The 13,845-nt window shown below is 32.3% G+C and overlaps 1 protein-coding gene across 2 annotated transcripts in view; it reads right to left on the bottom strand.

Annotated features, from left to right (window-relative positions):
* The window catches only part of RASA2 (RAS p21 protein activator 2), a 119,149-nt gene that overhangs the window by 33,545 nt on the left and 71,759 nt on the right, over window positions 1-13,845 (bottom strand). For both annotated transcript variants that reach the window (XM_081300592.1, XM_081300593.1), the window contains exons 8-14: window positions 13,504-13,580; window positions 12,456-12,557; window positions 4,773-4,929; window positions 4,336-4,484; window positions 3,417-3,531; window positions 2,931-3,005; window positions 1,921-2,044 (exon numbers count right to left, since the gene is read on the bottom strand). In XM_081300592.1, coding sequence (XP_081156718.1) covers window positions 1,921-2,044; window positions 2,931-3,005; window positions 3,417-3,531; window positions 4,336-4,484; window positions 4,773-4,929; window positions 12,456-12,557; window positions 13,504-13,580 — 799 coding nt within the window. The remainder of the gene's footprint in view (window positions 1-1,920; window positions 2,045-2,930; window positions 3,006-3,416; window positions 3,532-4,335; window positions 4,485-4,772; window positions 4,930-12,455; window positions 12,558-13,503; window positions 13,581-13,845) is intronic.

Genomic DNA, 13,845 nt, shown 5'->3' with positions numbered 1-13,845 from the left:
TGATATCAAGATTTCTGAATAATTAAAAACAATTTGTCAGACATTTTTACTTTGAAAAGCTATCAACATTTCATATTAAAATGCAGATGAACTGAAGACTACTGGTGGCTTTGATCATTCATCTACAGCATTTGTTTCAGACTAAACACCTAACATGACAATCAGATGGTAGAGAAGTAGGTGGTAAGAGAAAGAATCTCTGGGTATGGGTCAAGTTTTAACTCTTTATAAATCACTCAACAGATAACCACGACCAAGTTGTTTAATTTGTTGTTCTTAATAATAATACTTGCTCTTCACCCCCAGCCCCCGGCTGTCTGTCTACTCTCCATCCATATTCCCAGGGTAGTAAGAATAAATGAGAAAATATGAAAATATTTCATAGCAACAAAATTACCAATACTGGGGTAGACTGACAATATGAAAACCTAATAATAGTGATGCCAACAAAAAGATAGTTAAGGAGATACAGTTGAAATTATAAAGAAATCATAAGGTGTGTTTTAGATAATTTATATAAACAACAATTAAACAGCTAAAACAGATTTAAAGCCAAGATCACTGGGTAGTTAGAGTACAGTGATTAGCAACCATGCTTTGAAGTAGGCAAGGCCCAGGTTTGAGACTTACTCAATCTCAAGTAATAGGATACTCTGGGCTAGCACTGTGCCTGTTAGCTCATTAAATAGTCACTATGGTTAGCATGATCTAATTCACTATTTTAAAAATATAACTGACTCAGCATTTCATCTTCTCATATGTTAATGTCTCTATACCCTTTATTTTTGTTATAAGGACTAAATTTAGCATACTTATTTGAGGTTAATGCTTATGTCTTTACTATAAATAGCCAAGATATCCAGATCTGGACTTATCTACAAGTTAGACAACTCAGCCACACCACTTTATTTATTTATTTATTTATTTTTTTAAAGAGAGAGACTGGGGGGGGGGGGAGAGAGAGAGAGAGAGAATTTTTAATATTTATTTTTTAGTTCTCGGCGGACACAACATCTTTGTTGGTATGTGGTGCTGAGGATCGAACCCGGGTCGCACGCACGCCAGGCGAGCACGCTACCGCTTGAGCCACATCCCCAGCCCAGCCACACCACTTTAGTACTGAGTAAATTAAGCACAGGGCAGATAAACATATACACTTAAAATAATAAAATAGCAAAATCTCTTCATTTGGCTACAGAAATAAACTTACAGTTTCACATAGCTGGGAAAGACTGATAATTTAAGTAGCTCCCTCACCTCCATTATATACAGATCTGGAAAGACAGCTATTGCCAGTATATTTACATATCAGAGATGTACTGAAACTAAGAGTTCTTCCAAGTACTGAAAGTACAAGAGAAACTCATAATTTTATGAAATATTTCCAAACAAAACCTTAACATAATACTTTTCTAGGCAACACTCTACCATTGAGCTACATCCCCAGCTCATAGCTGAAATGTTTCCAATGTTGAAGACCATTTCTGTAAAAACATCTCACCACCAAAACCTTAGCATTATCAAAACTGTCAAATCTAGTCAACTGTATGGAACTAAAGATTATCACTATTTGAATACATGTATCCAGAAAAGATGATAAAATAACAAAGATTTTTAAATTATATTTAACAAACTCATAAGCATATGGTAGGTTTACTTATAGTTCTAAATTTTTGTGTTTCTTGATTTGAATTGTTCTTTATATAATAAAGTTGCCATTATATTGAACTAAATGGACTATGTGTTTTGAGATTATAAGAAAAATAAACCAGATGTCTCAGGAAAAAGCAGGAGTTATTTTCAAAAACTAAAGAAAACTATACCTATGAATCTTAAATATTTCACACAAACCCAAAACACACAATTCCTACCAAAAATGTAGTACATCAAATGCTATGGATAGTAAAATAAGGCACTTACTAGGAAATCTCTGAGTAGCCATTTGCCTTAGAGAATAAAAGATATCACACATAACAGTGGGGCAGCTCATACTTGATCCTACAATTGTACTAAATAACTTGTCCACATAGTAACGCAGATTTTCCTGCAAAATTTAAAAGGAAACATTAAGATATGACTTCCACACATCTTCAACAATCTTTATGGGAAAAAAAAATGCATGAAAATGAGACTTACTGGACAGTCACTATCTAGTATTCTAAAACCCTGTTTCCCTTCTCTAATCTCATTCAGTTAAAGGGCAATTAACAGTCTGACCTAATTTAATCAATTAGACTTGTTAGGCATAAGAGGTGACCATAAGAATAAACTTCATAGGAAGCTAGAGAAAATAAAATGATGGAAAGGGAAATAACTCAAGATATGTAGATAACAGGACAATGTGACACTAGTACTCACAACAACGAAAACTTGTGAACCCTAATATATAAGTTTCCCAGAGGCAACTAAAAATATTGACTGACCAAGTCAGTACGCTACTTAGCCATATCAGTCTGACCTACAAGGAACAGTCAGAATGTAGGCTGCAACTAGATATAGCCTAGCTTCACAACTGTTACTAAAACCAAAAATGAGATAATCAGAAACAAAAACAGAGTGAAACCACTGACGTAAAATTCTTAAAAACTAGTCCTGGGCCTGCCATAAGGCAAAATGCCTATAATCCCAGAGACTAAGAAGGCTCACACGTTCAAGGCCAGTCTGGGCACCTTAGTGAGATCCTGTCTCAAAATTAAAAAAATATGAAGGTATACCTCAGTGGTAGAGCACCTCTAGGTTTAAGCTCCAGTACCACAAACAAACAAACAAACAAAAGCTGGTCCTAGGGGATGCTATGAATAGTAGGTTAATGCAAAAGTAAACAAAAGTAAACAGCACTGCTTCCTTTCACAGAGCATTAATGCAATATAAGTGGGAGACTGGTGCATCATTAAGACCCAATTTTTAATGCAGGCATGATAAGAACTTACCTTATTGTTTTCTACATTATCTCCCTCTTTCAATTTAATAGGATCAATTTCACAGGATTTTGAGGATTCACATATCTGGAAAATAATTTCTCAGTCAGTGTTCTTTTCTAAATAATTTGACAAAATGAAAATAATTTTTTCTCTGATAAATTAATGATAAAAATTAAAACTGCAGCAAAGTTGAAAGTCCCCTCCAGAGATAATATATAAAAGTATACAATTTTCCTAAAGAACTATATCAAAAAGTATTTCTCATATCTTTGAAACTCTAGCTAAAACACAACTACAAAAACAAATCTTTATGTAGATTACACTATAATGTGCCTTGAGTAAAAATCCATTGAAATAAAGGTAAATAATCCACTTCTAAAGTGTTTAGCCTTATTCTTTCAATAAAACGGACAGATCCTTCCCATCCACAGACAACTTGTTGAAAGAGAAACTGTAACAAGGCCAGGGGCTATCATTACAGGAAGTGCACTCTACCTCATCTAGAGTAGATTTTAAGGTTACTTTCAGGTAGTGCCCTCCCACTATTTTCATCATCTCATCCAGACATCGGGTAGCCAGAGAGTTTCCTCTAAAAATTGTGTTTGCATCTCTGAAACAGAAATAGAAATAAGTGAAATCAGTGTAGTAAAAAAGGTTGTGAAATCCATATGACATATTTGACTTTGGTCAGAAAATTTTTACCATCTACTTAAAAGCTTGGTACTACAGGGGCTGGGGTTGTGGCTCAGTGATAGAGGTCTTGCCTAACAAGTGTGAGGCACTGGGTTTGATCCTAAGTACCACATAAATAAATAAAACTAATTAATTAAAAAAATAAAGATATTTCCATTATCTAAAAAAAATATTAAAAAAGAAAAGCTTGCTATTACTAGTTTTTCAAATTTACTGAAATTACTTTCTAAAAATATGTGAAAATTCAGGTAGCAAAAAGAAAAAATCATGTTCATGAACCAAAAACATACAATGTTTTTGTATGTGTCTCTGTGTGTTTACATGCCCATAAAATAGACTCTGAAGGGATGGGAAACCACTGATTACTTGTTATAAAGTCATGTTTGCATATAAGGGTTCCACATAATGGAAAATGGGGCAAAACAACTTCTGTCCTAGTAGTTTATTTGTGACATGTGAATCGTTATACTGATTAATAACAGTAACAAAGAATTTCACTGTGTGAAAAAAATTCCTTTATCAGTTGTTATTCTTACTGTTGTGGATTTGTCTGTAACCTAAAAGGAATGGCTTTTGCTATTTCCTATGCATTTCTTTTCAGCCAATTTATATAGTAGGGCTGGTTAATACAAAAGAACTCAGACCATAGAAACAACTCAGCATAAACTAAGGTCCAATTTTAATGATACATAGTTAACATTTAATAAAGTATAATTCTTACTGGGTATCCTTCAAGTCTAATTCCGCCACTGCTGTGACAAAAGGAACAAGTTTATCATGGTGCAGCAGCAATCGTACAAGAGGCAAAACTGCATCATTTTTATCTCGACATATTTCACCCAAAATGTAAGCAGCTGAGGCAGATATTGGCTAGAATACAGAAAGGTAGGGAAAAAAGCACAAAATCAAGAAAACATAATTATGTTCAATCACTAACTTATAAACAGAATTCAAATGTTCATGTATTTGTTTATAGAAAATTTAATTTCCTAAATTTTTATCAGAGAATAAATCTGCATACATTGCAATGAATACTCTGGTTCAGATAAATAAATACACTTTTTCAAAAAAGTTGACACTCTGATACATTTTCTTCATCATTTCAGAATTAGCTTGGCTTTTTAAATATTAAATCATATACTGAAAATTTCTAAGTACCTGAACATCTGGTGATTTTAGCAGCAAAGTTTTCAAAGGACCATAGTACTCTGAAGGAAGCACATAGTCTTCTGTATAACATATATTTAATCGAAGAGATCCCAAGTCATCAGTTTTGGATGACTTGTTTCCATTATCTCGTGGCTGTAGCAAGTACCTAAAAGTAAAAATACAATTAATTCCAAGCATTGGTAATGAGCATCCAAGCAAGTTAGGTAAATAAATTAAGCTTAAAAAAACAAACTAGAGCTGGAGGTTTAGCTCAGTGGTGGAGTATGTGATTAGTATGCATGGGGACTGGGTTCAGTCTCCAGCACCCAAATAAAATAAATTAAATAAACAAACTGAAAAGTCAACCCCGAAGTTAAAGCTAGGGCACTTCTTAGTATTAGGCTAGGAGGCTTGATACAGATTACATATTGCATTAGAAAGCTGTAAGTAGATTTTTATCCCAGAAATAAAAACATGAAAAATAAAAAAAAAATTAAGATCTCAAAGGGATTAAAGAGTTTATTAGCTTGCTGTTTTAGAAAGAAAATGTAAAACTTACTTAAATTCAATGTATTTGTCAAAAATAAAATTTTGAGTAATGTTTTGAACAACCAATAAAAAAAAATTTTGAAATTTAACAAACTAAATTTAAGAAAGAAGCATTTAGATGAAATAGATAAAATATACTGAGAGTGTGACTTTGTTTTTGCTTTTTATTTTTTGGAACTGGGGATTGAACTAATGGCTTTGCATATGCTAAGTATGTGCTCTCCTACTGAGCTACACCCCTAGCCTTGTGACCTAGTTTTAAAGTAAATTCTATATGTAAAAATTTTGACTTAGTTAGTGATTAAAGATTTTAAATAGCTTTTTATATTATTAAAAGGGTAACAATAATTATAGTAAAATGGTTTTTTTCCAGACATCATACCAACATAGTTTTTATCAGATAAGTAAAATGAAAAAAAAAACCTATATGCAAAAACAGACACAACTTTATTTATTTATTTTTTTTAAAGAGAGAGTGAGAGAGGGAGAGAGAGAGAGAGAGAGAGAGAGAGAGAGAGAGAGAGAGAGAGAGAGAGAGAGAGAGAATTTTTCAATATTTATTTATTTATTTTTTTAGTTCTCGGCGGACACAACATCTTTGTTGGTATGTGGTGCTGAGGATCTAACCCGGGCCACACGCATGCCAGGCGAGTCACATCCCCAGCCCCAGACACAACTTTAAATACCTCATGAAAGAAATGTTTACAAGTCAGAGAAGGCTGTAGGATTCAAAACCAGAAATCTAAATTTTTAAAAAACTTTTTATCATGGAAATTTTACATGCATACAAAAGCAAAGAGTACATTGAACTCCATGTATCTCATCACCTAACTCCAACAGTTACCAGCTCAAGACTAACCTTGTTTCAGTACTCTCCAATTTCACTCCTGCTTTATTATTTTAAAATGATTTCCAGGTATCTTATAGTTTCATGCATTACTTTAGAAACCACTTAGGATTCAAATTCTTACAAATTTATCATAAATAGTTTCATATAATTTGTTCAAACCCAAAAAGGTATACAGATGATAATTTGTTAATAGTGTTCATGTTTCTTTTAATTTACAGATTTCTTCCACTCCCCACAAGAATCATGTACTTTGTTCTGTTCTGAAGCATTCTTCACATTTGGGATGTTCCTTTGACCTCTCTGTATTTCCTATATATTGGTAGTTAGATATAGAGGCTTGCTGTTTGGGCAAGAATGCTTCATTGGTAGTGTTGTATAGTTCCACAAAGAGGTACTAATATCTGTTTTCTCTTTTGGGGATTTTAGTGGCCACTGATGATCACTATCTAGAGTCATTAACCACCAAAATTAATCATTATTGTAATTTTTATATTTCTATCATTCCGCTTCACTTATTAGTTGGAATGCTTTTTATAAAGGACCCTCAGTAGTTTTGATATTTTTATATTTATCAGCTATGGTTTCCCCCACTGGAGTAACTTATTTAAATTTAAAGATAGAACAGAGAAGGACTTAATAGAATGCTTATTAGCTTTGAGAAAGATATCATAAAGACAGAAAAGAGAACCACAGAATCAACCAAGCAAAATATAAAAGACAAAGAGATACTACAGGGAGAAGAAATTATAGAAACTGTGTCACTATCCTCCTATTAGACCCCCCAATAGAGGAATTCCTATCTTGAAAGATCAACCTTCAGAATTACTTTCTGATTTGAGAAACACTGATGTAAAGATATGGCTAAAAATAATTGGAAAAAGGCCTGTTAGCAAAGGTGACTGAAGGACCTCTAAGTCCAGCTGACTGATCATGAAACATCCTGACAAGGACATAACTTTGGTCAATTTTCCACAATCCAGGATAAGTCTCTGCAGCCTTGCAAATTCCAGCATCTAGCTTTATCAGTATATCTAAAAGTGAATGTGAACTGCAAAGATGGAGTGCAAAGCCTGATATACTTGAAGCTCAATAAATTTATGAAAAGAAATACAATGGCCAAGTGGCATAGGTACCTGCATTATTTGGCAGCTAATATTTATGGAACAATTTATTATGGAAATGTTCATTCATAGACAGAAGAGTGCTAAGAGTAATAATGGACACTCCCCACCACCTGCTGTAGCACCTCTCAAGCACTCACCCTTTGGCTTTAACAAATTTCACCATGTACCATAGTGTTTTCATCTATATCCCCTATTTTAACTAATATATATGTCTTTTTAACCTGTAGGTAAACTATATGGAAAAGCAAATTATCAAAAAGGTGGTGTGTTAAGTACAGAGACACAAGAAGAGTTAAATAGTCTTAAGAATCTCTCAGCTAGACACTAGTCTTGCCAAAGAAATAGTGATGCTTCTAGGCCAGATGCTGCTTCCTCCTGTGCCTGGATGGGCTATGCCCATGTCTGCAACTAGTGTTTTCCAGACACAGTAGAATAACATCAATTGTATTACCGCTTACTCAGTTACAACTGGGTCTGCCTTTCTGGGACTGCACCTATCCATCTCAAACAATGTCTCCACATTCTACAGTCAAAATAAATTTTGCTTAGGTTTGTTCTACAGAAATTTTACTCAGAGGGCAAATTTATTTCCTTATCTCCAAATTACTTGGGGAGTTATATCAGGATGCTCAGGAACTCCAGAAGGGCTCATTCCTGTCACTTTTCAAATTTGCCCCCTTGGGTTTTCTTTGGCAGATAGGAAATCCCTATAGACAAAAACAATTCATCTCTGTCTACTTGAAAACAAAACAAAACAAAACCTTCCAAACATCACTGTTTTGCCCATCCCCTAAAACATTTAAAATAATATTTTACAAGGGTCACTCATTGCTACTAGCTTAAAACAGAGGACGTTTCTGAATTTTAAACATATTCAAAAGTATGTCAAAGTATAAATTTATTCTAATACGTTGGTTAATAGCACAAACATTGGAGTCAGATAGTTTGGTTAAAAATCCCTGCTATATAACTTTGGGCAAGTCACTTAATCTCTCTGTTTCCTCTTCTGTTTATTAAGGGGTATTAATAGTACCTTACTGACTTAATCCTTATAGCAGCCCCAAAGAGGTTAAATAAGCAAAGCACTTAGAATTGTGCCAGGCACACAGTTAACACTGTAAATGTTAATATAATATAACTATTCCCACTTAAATATATATTCATATATGAATGACATAGTTATTTATATAACTATATATGATTATTATTTGAAAATATTACAAAAGCTCAATTTAGTAAATCACCTGAAGGATGCTTATGAATCATGCAATATGTATTAATTAGAGCTCAAGAGAAAAGCCTCAAGATTTGTTAAATAGGAAATATCTGATAGGCCTAAGATCTAGGAAAGAATAAGAAAAAAAAAAAGTAAAAAAAACCCTGAAGTATATTTTTCTTAGCTTCTGAATGAAATAACTCAGTTTCAAAGAATGAGAAAGAACATTAAATAAAGAAAAATTATTAATTGAAAGTGGCATTCCATTGCTATCTTTTTCATTCACAATTACAGAGGCATAAAAGCAATTCTATGCTCTTAAAAAAGTTAACAGGTTTGATAGCCCCTGAATAGGAAAAAAACATCAGCATTTGAAAAATTTTAGCCATAAGGTTAAAATTGAGGGAGCAAACCAAAATTATAATTATTTGTACATAACGCATAAGCTGAAAAATAACTGTTCAGAGGTAGCTCTTCTAATATGTGAAAACAAAACAAAACAAAACCTTCTAAAAATCACTGTTTTGCCTATCCCCTGAAACATTTAAAATAATATTTTACTAAGGATGAAAGATGCTTTACATTTTCCAAATTCAAGTAGTAAAAAGATGTTAAAAAAAACAAGGCCAGAAAAAAAAAAAGTGTTTGAGGACAAAAAGTGCCAAAATTGGCAAACCAGACAATCTCAAGTAAAACACTAATCTAGTTTTAAATTATATATAAAGTGCTTACTTTGTAAAAACCCAATCATTAATTTTATCTACTATTTGAATATTACTTTCAAAATAAAAAAATACAACATAAAAAGATATTTATATCTATTTTTTAAATGTCCATTTATATTTTGGGTCACCTGGGGGAAATTATTATATCAATTTATACATGAAAAATTATGCAAATATTAAATTCTCTGATACTGAGGTAACTAATGAAATGACATGAACTAGATTATCCCTAAGGTTGTCTTTACTTACAACATTCCAAACTATGGGCTATTATGCAAAAAAAAAAAAAATGCAGAAATTCTATGTGCATTTCTTTGGAATAATGGTGAGGATAGTAAAGCAGTAATAAAAACCTTGATAGCATGATTTATATCCATTGTCAAAGGCCTTGCCTGTTACTGTACTGTTAACAACATTCATTCTCCTAAGACTTTACAAAGTATCCCATTATATAGTCAAAGAAAGTAAAGGCAAACAAGTTGAGTTCAAGGTTATAAGTAGTTAACAGCAGAAGTGCAACTGAATCAAGGCAGTTTGGTTCCAGAGTCCATACTCTTAATCACCATCAATAGTCAACAAAGACTTATTGATATTCTATTGTTATACTGATGTTATATTGTAAAGAAAAAAAAGCAAGGTGCCTTGCAGAATACAGTGTTTAGTTATTTATGAAAAAGAAAGGGGAAAAATTATGTTTTGTTTGTATATATACAAAACATTTTCAGAAACTTCAAAACAGTGGTCACCTCAGAAGTGGGAAACTGAGAAGCTGATTAGCTGGGAGGAAGGAGCAGGACACAGATTTTTACTTGACCTGAGATAAAAAAAGATATAAATATCTTTTTATGTTGTAATTCTATTATCTACACAGAGAAAAGTAAAAACTAACCAAACCAACAATATAGTAAAAGTACCAAGATAATCCTCACATTTGATCAAAGTATCAACTTAAGAACATAACACTACTAAAGAACTGAACAACCAAGAAAGGGAGGAGTAACTGAATCATCATATTATAATTTCAGAATAAAATTAAATTAGAACTATCAAAAGTCAGTGTTAGGAGAAACTTAAACAGACAAATACTAATAGAAATTATTGGAAAAAAGAAAGTGAACTGAGACTTTTCAAACAACAGAAGTGAACTACTACAGTTATTCTATCCCTTTGCTAATATGGAAATAAGAAGGCATGCCTGAAATCCTGAAGATAAACAAAGCTTTTCTGGCGTATTCAAGCAGTTACCATCAACCCCACAAGGGGATGCTACAGCTCTACAATTCAAAATGTTTTGTTTCTATCTAAAAGGAAATATCATTCACATTTTTATACTTCCTTACACCTATGTCAGTATAAACAAATTAGCAGATGCTTCTGTTTTATGCTATGTCAATTTTAGTACTTTTGGCAAGTTACTTTAAAATATTTATACTATTGGCAAAAAGCAAAATCTACAGGAATAAAATTAATTTCTGTCTGCTAAAGTTTGTACAACCTACAGAGGGAGCTGGACAAAGTTTTGCTAAACTTGGAAAGTATGTCTGGAGATTGCCTCACTTTAAATACAGGCTATGTGGCATATTTGAAGCTCATTGAGGGACTGTGGGAGGCAAAACAAGTAATTTTTCTCTTCTGTTTAGAACTTGACAGAGTTCAGAAATTTTCATTTTAAAATGTATGCTATTTTGTGGAAGGCGGAAAAAGATATATTGTGGGAGGAGGGTGAAGAATCCCAAATGTTCATCAATTTTTCATTGAGACCAAGTTAAATTATTTTCCTTCTGTGGATGCATTTTGGAAATCATATAAAATGCCATCATGAACAATAAATCTTATATCTGCGTTAGGTAGAGGAAAAACAAAATGAAAAGTTTAAAAATCAATCTGCAAGTGTTAGAAGACAACAATATAGTCCAGACAAGGAAAAGCATGACCAAAAGAAATATCTACACATTCAGTATGTGGTTCTTATGGTTAAATAATATTCATATATATATCACATTTTAAAAATTCATTCATCCATTTAGAGACATTCTATCATAAAAAGGATGAAATTCTGTTCTTTGTAGCAACACAGGCATTAAAAAAACCAATGCTGCATGTTCTCACTCATTTGTGGAAGCTAAAATAGTTGATCAAATGTCAGCAGAGAACAGAACACATGTCACCAGAGGCCAGGAAAGAGAGAGAGTATAGAGACATAGTAGATAATAGGTACAAAAATGCAGGTGTTATAAAGCACCATAGGGCAGCTATGATCTATAACAATTATAAATTTCACCACAATTAGAGAAGAGTTTCAAGGTTTCCAATACAGAGAAATGATATTTAAAGAGAGAGAAATGCTAATTTCCCTGATTTGATCATTATACATTATATACATGTATTGAATTAAAATATTGTACTCTGTAAATAAATAAAAATATACCATTTTTTAAAAAGTGGTCTCTAAAAAGGCAAATGAGAAAAGGCATGTTCATTTTACATTCAGTTGAGACTAGCATGATGGATGTGGGCAGCCTACTGCAAGGGATAAGATATAGATGCTTTTTCAAGTGCTGGAGACAGAAAAAACCATAGTTTCCCATTGGTTCTGTGAAGGAAATTAGCATCAATTTAGTGTCACCGACAGAGTCATGAAAATGTAAGATAATACTGTAGCCATTACTGAGCCCCCAGAGCTCCAATAAAATGTATTACTTGAATCAGCTCAACAATATCAACAACCTAGAAACTCAGGAAATAACATCAGGGCTATCCACAGTGCATTTCAACATAGTGTGGTGAAGAAAAATCACTGGTTAGCTCTCACGAATGACTGACACCCCCAAATAAACCCTTAGCTTTCAAATATCCCTAGTTCCGATGATTGATAATAAAGCTTCTGAGCTGTAGATGTTTACTTCTGAGCAAGTATCTTCTCACATGGCAACTCATGTAATGTTTATGTTCTCCACTTTCTCAGAGTTTGTAAAATTTCATTTTTAAACAGAAAAGTAATTCTGGATGATTCAGTTCTTTTATCTAAGGAGTACAGGTCAAGTCATAAAACCATTGAAGTACTTATATTTGTAAGATCATGAATTCATAACCAAATTAATTAATGTCAATGATTTTTTGCTTATTCAATAGCAATTTTAAAATGTTTACAGTAAGCATTTATTTGCATATATACTGTATTACAGAGGATTAAATTACAGAGTTCACTATAATATTTGTTTTTCTTACCAGGCTTGATAAGAGGTATCGTTTCTTAACACATTCACAGGAACTTTAATCTCACCCAGGAAAACATCTTGGACCAAGTTTCCATTATTCCACAAGTCAATCCTGAAATTGAAAACTGGCTTTATTTTTGGCAAATAATGTTTAAGTAAATGCACAACACCAAATAGTTTCAAATTACTTTGATTTGTATTATAGCATTAATTTTACATGCTGAAAAGTAAGAGATGTTAGCATTACCATATATCTCACTATCCAGACTAGAAATGCAAAATACTACAGCAGTTTTTACTTAAAAACACAAAAAGTGTCAATTCTAAATAGTCTAAAATGAGTCACGCAAGATTCTTAGTTTGAAAATTACACTTTATTTTAACCTGTAGCAATAAGGATAACAAAGTTTAATTTGAGAAAAGAAACCAACAGAAGATTACAGTTTCTTTTTCAATTACAACCAATATGCAAAGACTGATGATTTAGAAAAATATATTACCTGATCACTTTAAACACATGATTAATATGCCCTTTAAATAAACACACTGTTAACACCACACCTACACATGCATTTGCCAAACTTCCCTTTCCAAAATAGCATAGATATTTAAGGCCTAGGAAATATCACAAACTGCAAACACATGCACCTGTTGAATTATCTTCTTACCTCACTGAAATTTCTGATAGTCAGCAGATATGTTAAGAAGAATAAAAAAATTATTTCTAAATTGGCGCAGATATAATTGCTTTTCCATCCATTATGCTATGATCCAGATATTTAAGAAACAATTAAATTAAGAAAAAATTTTTAAAATAAAACAAGTAAAAATTAGGTAGTCTTTGTTTACAAAATCAATATATTCTGCAAATAAATCAGGTTTTGAAAAGATAATCCAGATTAAATTAGATGCATTTTCCTCTAAGTTTCATCAAACAATTTGCTATGGTGAAGTCTAGTAAGGCTGGTTCTTCTCCCTTTTCAGTTAAATTTAAATTTAGGATTTTTTTTTTTTTTGCATACAAAAAAAGCAATTATGTAAATCCCCAAAGTACATACCTAATTTCTAGCTTTTCAATGTCCTCCTCTTCTACCTGGAATTGGGACTTTTTGGTATAACTACTGGATCTGGTTACCTGTAAACAAAACAATTTAGTAAAAAAAAAAAAAAAAAAAAAAAAAAATTTAAGTATCTTTTTCCCACATGAACTTAAAAAATGACCATTCCCAAATATTCAATACAGATATAAACAGAAGAACACAATGAGATAATATTTTACCTAAAAGTATGGAAAGTAAACTATGAAAGTAGCAGGAAGGTAAGAATAAGGTAGTGTGCAAAAAAGAAAAGAAAAGTAAAAAAAAAAAAAAATAGAAAGAAAGAAAAAAATCCTCGCCTTC

This window comes from Spermophilus citellus, assembly GCF_964194105.1.
Source record: "Spermophilus citellus genome assembly, chromosome: 7".
In the NCBI taxonomy this organism is placed as follows: domain Eukaryota; kingdom Metazoa; phylum Chordata; class Mammalia; order Rodentia; family Sciuridae; genus Spermophilus; species Spermophilus citellus.
Note: the sequence above shows the minus strand (reverse complement) of the source record. Positions and strands in the feature narration are given on the sequence as shown.